This window comes from Ictalurus furcatus, chromosome 13 (genome assembly GCF_023375685.1).
Source record: "Ictalurus furcatus strain D&B chromosome 13, Billie_1.0, whole genome shotgun sequence".
NCBI lineage: Eukaryota > Metazoa > Chordata > Actinopteri > Siluriformes > Ictaluridae > Ictalurus > Ictalurus furcatus.
The window spans coordinates 12001857-12010605 of NC_071267.1; the positions used below are offsets into that span (position 1 = coordinate 12001857).

Genomic DNA, 8749 nt, shown 5'->3' on the forward strand with positions numbered 1-8749 from the left:
ACTGAAAAATGGTGTATACCAGGCACTTATGAGCACAACAGCCTAGATATTGGTTTTATAAAGTATATGACCAGTCCTAAAAATTTACATTTTACAAGGCTAACAAAATCTACCACACTCTACATTAACCAATCCTGCTGAAAAAAAAACAGCTTGGTCTGACTAGCCACCAGAGCACAGACTGAGTTGGTCAAACTGGTAAATCATTATTTCTTTCTTATTCTTAACTAAATTATTCAGCACGTTTAACTGCCTTAGTGTAGTGTATGCTTCTTAAAAGCAACTTGTCCACAATGTTGCATTAGTAGCACTAGTTCAGAAACCGTTTCCTTTCCATCAGCGGGCAAAGACTACCAGTTTGACTAGCGTGGCCTGTGTTTTGGCAGCTGATCAGAGCCAGCTGGATTTTTTAGCAGGGAATATTGGAGAAACACATCTAATCTACAGCCACTTGTTTAACAAACATCGTATAAAAACCATTTATTAAAAAAAAAAATCAATCTCACCCACCAAGACAATATAAAACAATTCATTAAAAACAGTGGTATGAAAACATCACGTTAAAGAAAAGCAATTTACAGATAAAAGTAGTTACAAGACATGTTCGGGATCCAAAAGGTACTTTTCCTTTTTATAGTGGAGCTACAGAACAAATGTTGATAAATAAAGAGAAAGTATTACGCGAACTGCATCTAATTTCTCACACATTGCCTTTCTAGAAACCCTTTTAGCATTTTTGGATACCACATGTATTTAAACCTTTTCATAAAATAATAGGTCTAAATTAAAACAATTAAGTATCAATTCTAAACTATTTTTTATCGAAATCATTTCTAACAAATGACTGTGACCTCTACACAACTCTGATATTTGCACAAAGTCATACAAAACTATATAATGAAGAAAGTGATTCTGGATCCATGATAGCTGCTGCTACTGTTGTCTGCTCTGTGATGTCCTTTTGTGCATTTTATAAATAAAAAAGTGTCATACAAAGTCAGAAACAACATTAACAAGTGTTTTTGAGATAATTTAATGGCATGCAAATGTGCAAAGATTTAGGCATGTAGTTTGCACAATGCTAAACTGGTGGCTATTAGCTTCTCTTACTTGTTAGCACCATGAGCAAACACTATTGTTTTGTTCCACATATAACTACATTTGGAGTTGGGAGAAAATTGTCTACATTTCTTTTTTTGGTCAAACTCCTTTAAGCAGAAGCTAATTGTCTTTCTTCTGAGTAGGGCATAAAGGCCAAACTATTTCCCCAAGATTTTTGAGGATTCCTCTGTGATAAAAACCACGTAATGGGTTGTAGGACGTACGGCATCGATGTCCAGAGACAGGATTGCAGTACTGGCAGCCATGGCCTTTCTGCTTGAACCATTCATTAGATGTCTGATTCACCAAAGCCAGATAACAGTGAAACAGGGTATACCCCGCCACAAGGAAAAATACAAATACCACGAAGCCAAGCATGAAGACTATCCTCGGGAAGGTCATGAAGAGATGCTGTGGAGAGAGGTTTACATCATTTAGCCTTGAAAATGTCAAATACTTCCTGGACTGTGAAATTAGACTTTTTTTCCCCAGCAGTCACAGTATTAACAGTAAGGCTATTATAAAAATTTCTGCACAAATAAAGATTCAGTTTACCACTACTGTAAAGTCATTATAAGCATGTGTATGGGGAAAGCTTTCTCCATAAGATTAGATAAAGCTCCTAATACTGATCATGAAGCTTTTAGGGCACTTGTTGTAGAATTTGGTTACAGCTACTAAGGAAAGCAAAACTAGTGAACTTGGCCTGGATCAACAACACTGAAGTCACTCTTTTCAAAAGACTGTGGAGACATTCTTGTTCTTTTTCTATTTTCCGTTATCCATCTTTCTCTCTGTGATACCTATTATAATATTATTTATGTATTTATGGACCCGTTCTTTGGTGACTCACCTGTATAACAAACAGTGGTCCTACAGGCTGCTGCTGACCCTCCGCATCAACGTAATGTGCATTCATGATTCCAGATCGCAGGACAGTATGAAACAACATGTCTGCTGTGAGAATTGCAATATTGCCTGCCATGGCACATAGGCTCAGCAGGTAGAGCAGGAAGAATCTAGTATTCTGAGCACCGATGCAGTTATTCACCCAGACACAGTGGTGGTCAAATCTCTGAACACAACGGTCACATACACCTAAATATGACAAAAAAATAGAGATTTTAACTATTTTTTCAGGTTAAAAATGTCACTGAAATAGCGAGATAATGAGCCGATCCTTGGCATGGCACTGCCAATTTGCATGAGGAAATTTAAATTTTGTACTTTCCTGAACACACTGATACTCACTACAGTGTTTAGATCTGGCAGGTTTCACCAACTGACATGTTTGGCAAAAGACTCCCTCTTGAAACAACCTCTCATCATACTGGTACACCTTCAGTTGAACTGCATGGTTTTCCTTTGTCAGTGTACCTAAAAAGAAAGCAAATTTTAGATGAACTGTCTGAGGTTCTACTTTTATAAGCAAAACTTACATGTTTGACTTACATATGTTGCTTACCTGGATCTTTACTACAGCACAGGTAAAAGATGTAGGACTTAATTGCCAAGAAGAAATATGGAAGACACACGTTAAACAAAGTGGTGTCCATTTCTAAACAGAACCCAAATAGCTCATAGGAGAATTCTCCATACACAGCAGCCTCAAGAATAAGGTGTAAGTAAATGAAGAGCCTGTTTCTGTTGCAGAAGAGAAAATGGCATACTTAATAAACATCATGCAATTAATCAACCAGCACAATTGAACAATAACAGACCAACACAAGAAGCAAGTAGTATGAAATTTCCCTTAAAGTCATCAGTAATTTAGCATCTCGCAAGAGACAAAATAACTTAAGCTGTTGTGTGATACAAAATTTGTAAAAATAAAAAGTTATTTTGCCACAGCAATTTTGAATAAAATCTGAATTTTTAAGCATAGTCCCTGTGTATTTAATACATTTTAGTGTATAAAAACATTATATACAGTATGGCAGAAATACAATATTATTTTATTAAATAAAATATAAAACTGTGCTTAGTGATGCTAATTACAGTCAAAGGGGGCTTACACTAAACAATAAATTTGAGAAGTGTTGATGTACAGTAATAAGCAAATCTGAAATACTTTCCACCAGTGTTCTATTTACACTGATTAAAGTAACGTTGGATTTGGTTGAAATTCTCACCTCTGATGGAAGAGTCTGTGCATAATCCTGTAGCAAATATTTTGAATGCATTGTGGAATCCAAGGAGTAACAACCTGGGTAACCAAAATAGGTATCCTTAAAAAGCTATTTGCATTTCAGTAACAGATTTATCAAGGTGGTGTTTCTGTTGGTTTAGTGTTCAGCTGAATCAAAGGTTAGTGTACAAAGTAAATTTAATTAAGTGGGTTTTTTTTTCTTTTATAATTTTTTAAACATATATAATGACCTGACATTATGTAATGTGAAAAAATAAGTACACCCCATGGAAATTGTTGGCCTTTTTTTTTTTTTTTTTTACATATTTGGACAACTAAACATTCCATAATCTTTGAAACAGTGGTTATTAATAAAGCTGATATACTTGAACAAAACCACACGGAAAATTAGTTTTTTCAATCATTTATTCAACAGAAATGTGAATAGATGTGGAACATGTGGGCAGTGGTAGCTCAGTGGATAAGACATTGGGTTACTGATCAGAAGGCCGTGAGTTTGCTCAAGATCAAATGTTTGCTTGTCCAAATATGTCAAAAAAGCCAACAATTTCCATGGGGTGTAGTTATTTTTTCACATGACAATATATATCATCAGTTCTACATAAGCAGAAAATATCTGTGTTTAGGGATTTAAATACATAAATCAAGTGAGTCAGGATCTAAAATGGCCAACAGTTTTAAATTGTGGAACATGCTTTTTTTGTTTTTAAATTATAGTATGTTACCATTATTATACCATACAGGTAAGTCTATATGAGCTTACTTCAGCATTTTTTCATCCCACTCTCTGTCTACCACATCTGTAGTGTATGTGTGATTACCCCCAGACAACCATTTTGATATGTTTTCCTGTAAGCAGAAAAAGAATGGAAAACCTGTTCACTTGAAACCCACTTATATTAGATGTCTGGGGCAGTTGTTAGGGCAGTCAATACATGTTTAAAAATATTTTTTCGAACATGAATTCTTCAGTCAGAGGTATTTGTAACTTAAGCTCTAAATCTGTACAATACACCCCTTCTCAAAGGGAGGAATTGGTGCTTATGCAGGAACATCATAGTCATGTAAACACGTATATGCCCCAGTTTCAGCTTGATGGTGCATAAATAGAAATGACTTTATTGACTGTATTGGTCTAGATCAGTCCTGAGCTTGGGCTGCTTTTTTGTGTGGACTTTTGCACATTCTCCCTGGGTTTCATCCAAAATGTATTTCCTTAGACGTTTTCCACCTCCCAATAAGAAGTAGGCAGACTGTTTATGCGCAAGTATCCCTAGGTGTGAAAACATATTTGCATAGTGACCATCGATGAACCGGCCTCAAACCCGGTGTACCTGGGATAGGCTTTGGATACTCTGGGATCCTGACAATGTGGTAAAAAAAGATGAATACATTGGTTGTTCTCATGTTTGAAAGGGGAGTAAAACTCAATAAAAGCTTTCTCTAATGTTATTCTGAGACTTTAACTGTTAGCGAGTAAAAGGTTTAGTTCCAAATCTGTGTTATAAGAGAGTTTTAAGTCAACATGTTTTCTCTTCTTTACACAGTACATGGAAGCAAGTATATAGCCCATACATTACGACTGTAGCACAGCCAAAAGTACTGTATGTGGACACCTGACCGTCACACCTATATGTAGACCTTCTCAAAACTGTTGCCACAAAGTTAGAAGGACACAATTGTCTAGAATGTCTTTGTATGCTGTAATATTACGATTTCCCTTCACTGGAACCAAGAGGCCCAAACATGTTCCAACATGACAATGCTCCTGTGCACAAAGCAAGCTCCATGAAGACATGGTTTGCCAAGATTACTGTGGAAGGACTCGAGTAACCTGCACAGAGCCCTGACCTCAACAACACCGAAAACCTTTGGGATGAACTGGACCACCGAATGTGCACCAGGCCGCCTCTCCAAACATCCCTGCCTGACTTCACTAATGCTCTTGTAACTGAATGAGCACAAATCCTCACAACCACGCCACAAAATCTAGTGGAAAGCCTTCGCAGAAGAGTAGGGGTTATTATAACAGTAAAGGGGGATTAAATCTAGAATGGGATGTTCAACAAGCTGATATGCATGTACTGGCCATGTAGTGTATATTCCTTTAGCAAATCAACGTTATTATTTTGACATGCAGCTTGAATGATGCTTATTGACTGTCATAGTTTCTCCATTACTTAGGAGTCTTACTCCAGTGCAAAACTAACGACGTTTATTATAAATTAGAGTTTGAATCTTAAAGTTTTGACATTTGTAAGAGGACAGCTCCCCCGGTGTCTCTTGTCAAGTGTTTACCTCAGAGAGAGTGTTGTAGACTCGGCTAAAAGGAGTGTGCTGTTGGTCTGAGTATCTACACACCAGGGCGATGCAGGTGAGCACCACCGCCACATAGATCCCGAAAAGAGTCAGGAAGTCCATTTACCTGGGCGCTGTGCTGTACAAACAAACAGGATTTACACACTGATTTACCCAAGTGCATTTCTCACTCCAGTTATTATTTGTGGCTGCAATATTTATATATATATATATATATATATATATATATATATATATATATATATATATATATATATATATAGTTTTATTTTAGGTTTATTTTAGTTTAGGCTTACTTTCATTTCGTTTTAATAGCCAGCAAGCTATATACAGCTTGATACATAACGACTGTGAAACTAGTCATAGGCAAACACTTTGACAACAACTTACTAAAGGGGGGGAAAAAGGGAAACAAATATCAAATAAAATAAAAACATAAAAAATGCTACCTTTTTTCATTTACAAAACATTCCTCCACAATCCCCCGGCAGTTTATTTCCTCATGTCTCCTTTCATTAGCCACAGGTAACCAGCAGCGTGAAGCGAGTTAAAACAGACTCCTTGTTAGTGAGCGTCAATGTAAAAGTCCCCAGTAAGGTAAGAGTTCTGATGAATTGACTTAATTAATAAATGAATTTGTAGAAATTTAATTATGTTAAAAGATCCATTAATGTGTGTGCTTTCTAACTTCTCTAATATGGTTTTCCTATTATGAGGATTTTGTTTGTTAAAGAGACTACAAAGCTCGTCTTTACATCACATTGGATAATTAGCCATCTGCTGAATGCTGTAAATGTACTTTTATATGTAATGTAATATAATCAAAGTTTTATTTTTAAATAATTTTTGAAACAATGAATTGTTTTTTTTACACTAGGGTAACACACAGCCTTTGATTGTATACATAGACATTGACACCATACCAAACAGCAGCCACAGAACACCTTCAGGCCCCTTAAAAAAATTAACTTACCAAATATATCCTATGGGTGCATGCTGGGATGCAACCTCAGTGATGTTCCTGTGGTTTGCAGGTGTTTCAGGTCTTTCACCATCAGACACCCTCGCCCAGGTGACCCAGACATGGATGATCAGCCCCTGGCCTGCATCCCAGCAGCAGTAGGCCATGGGCCTGCCTTCTTAATACAGAGATACCTTGTGGCTCTCTCTGCAGCATCAGTAAAACAGATTTTATGGCCTAGCTTTTATCCAAACCCACTATGCCTAGCTGGGTCAGGACTTTACAGATTGAGTGTCCTGAAAAGCCCCGTCAGCCGTCAACAGTCAATCTGTTTTCCAACCCTTGCTCCACCAACTCCTGGTACTTGGCATGCTTCCTTTCATATGCCTCGTCCATGTGCTCTTCCCAGGGCACTGTCAGTTCTACCATGATCACCTGTCTGGTGGTATCTGAAAAGGTGACCATGTTAGTACAGAGTGTTGTGGAGGTTATATGGTCTGGAAACTTTCGCCTCTTGCCCAGATCTGCTCTCAGCTGCCAATCAGCAGCAGATGCATGGAGACAGTGTCGGTCTTGGTGGTGAGGAAGGCCTTTCTCCAGCCTTGACAAAAGTGATTTCATTCAAATTTATAATAATGAGAATTAAATAATAACCATAACAAAATTTATAACAGTTTCCCTCATAACCATTAACATCATCATCATCATCATGTCTATGAATGAATGAATGAATAAATAAAAAACAGACCTACTGGCTTTATGGACCTAAATATTTATAGCTCTATGGGCTATACCATTTCTATATAAAATCTTTGGCATAAATACAAACACACATATACATTCCCTGATTTGTGAGTCGCTTTGGATAAAAGCGTCTGCTAAATGAATAAATGTAAATGTAAATACATAAAACACTTAAAACTATGTAAATTCAAAATGTTTTTCATTACTCACTCCATATTGACTAATGTATTGTAGATATTTCTGTTCAGTAGACTTTATAGTCATCTTATATTACTGTTGCAGTGTTTAGATGGGTTGTCCTTATTTATACTGTATCAGAGCAGTTCTAGATGGACCTCTGCAAGGCTCAGGTTGCTGTGGTTGAAACCTGGCTGGAGTTGCAAACACCTCTCAGGTTACAGCACAACAGAGGTGATGCCTTCAGGACCTGGTAGCGCAGAAAAAAAAACTTCAGTGACTCAATGTCCAGCAACGAATACAGCAATTGTAAAAAGGTATGTTAGCATCTCTACCTGTGTCTTTTAGACTAAAGGAGAATAGTCTGTTGGGGTAGGATAACACTGCATTTGTGTTTTGCTCAGAACTGTAACTGAACTGTTTAGTTATTCACTTTGGAATTGTTTTACTTTCTGTGTCCACCCCCAACTCAACATGTTTTGGGAGCTCAGCAGATTCTTTCTGTTAAGGAATAAATTGGATATTGTATTTCAGTGTAATTTGTGTTAAATTGCATGGATTCCTTTAAAGCAGTCCATCAAATTCAGTCCTGGAGGATCAGAGTCCAACAGAAGGGCGATTTTCCACCACTAAAGCATCTACTTAACCTGGTATTAACTGGTGAGTTAAATCAAGTGTTTTTGCTCAGGGAAATCACCAAACTGCACTGCACCTGCCCCTACAGGACTGGAACTAATGACCATTTAAAGTTAGTACAGACCAAAGTGCTTTAAATGAGTGCACAGTCTAGGAGTTATTTGCACTTTATTTGAAATCCCAACTCATTTCTCTGCCTTATAGTCCAGACCCTTTGAGCTGGTAAGATGAGACATTGATTGAGGAAGAGTGTCTGTTTGGCTCTGGTGCTAAATAATTCAGTTAACCTTGAGTCACTTGCTTTTGTACCCGGCCCTTTGCATTACTGCATTAATTAGATTTAATAAAAAATGTGATCTTTACATGAGTTACATAGGTGCTAATATTTTTGCATTTTGTGGAGTTACTGAGTATTACGCTGCTGTGCATTACTGTGTACTGCCTTGGGAATAAGTACAGTATATGGTTACTGTATTCGTATTTGTGATTGAGCCCAGAGTTGAGCTTTCTGAGTAAATCAATCTCGTCTCACTAGTCTTCCCTGAGGATACACTGTCCGAGTGTGTTTCTATCATGTGGTTGGTGGATCTTAACATGTATCATTTAATCTGTCTAATCCAGAGCAAGGGATTTAATTGCACTGGTGTGACTGTGATCCTCTC

The 8749-nt window shown here is 37.2% G+C and overlaps 1 protein-coding gene across 1 annotated transcript; it reads right to left on the reverse strand.

Annotated features, from left to right (window-relative positions):
• Positions 1-522: 522 nt before the first annotated feature.
• zdhhc4 (zinc finger DHHC-type palmitoyltransferase 4) lies at positions 523-6124 on the reverse strand. Its single transcript, XM_053639530.1, has 7 exons — positions 6019-6124; positions 5549-5687; positions 3234-3307; positions 2567-2745; positions 2353-2478; positions 1955-2199; positions 523-1512 (listed from the first exon to the last, which is right to left on the reverse strand). The coding sequence occupies exons 2-7, from the start codon at positions 5669-5671 to the stop codon at positions 1222-1224; spliced, it is 1038 nt and encodes a 345-aa protein (XP_053495505.1). The 5' UTR covers positions 5672-5687; positions 6019-6124; the 3' UTR covers positions 523-1221.
• Between the last annotated feature and the right edge of the window lie 2625 nt (positions 6125-8749).

Bases quoted from the DNA above. Each gene is read 5' to 3' on its own strand.
- zdhhc4 (XM_053639530.1), bottom strand. From the start codon at position 5,671: ATGGACTTCCTGACTCTTTTCGGGATCTATGTGGCGGTGGTGCTCACC. The intron at 2,479-2,566 runs GTAAGCAACATA...CTTTCTTTTTAG, and splicing joins GTGCTGTAGTAAAGATCCAG to GTACACTGACAAAGGAAAAC. The intron at 1,513-1,954 runs GTGAGTCACCAA...CTCTCTCCACAG, and splicing joins GACCACTGTTTGTTATACAG to CATCTCTTCATGACCTTCCC.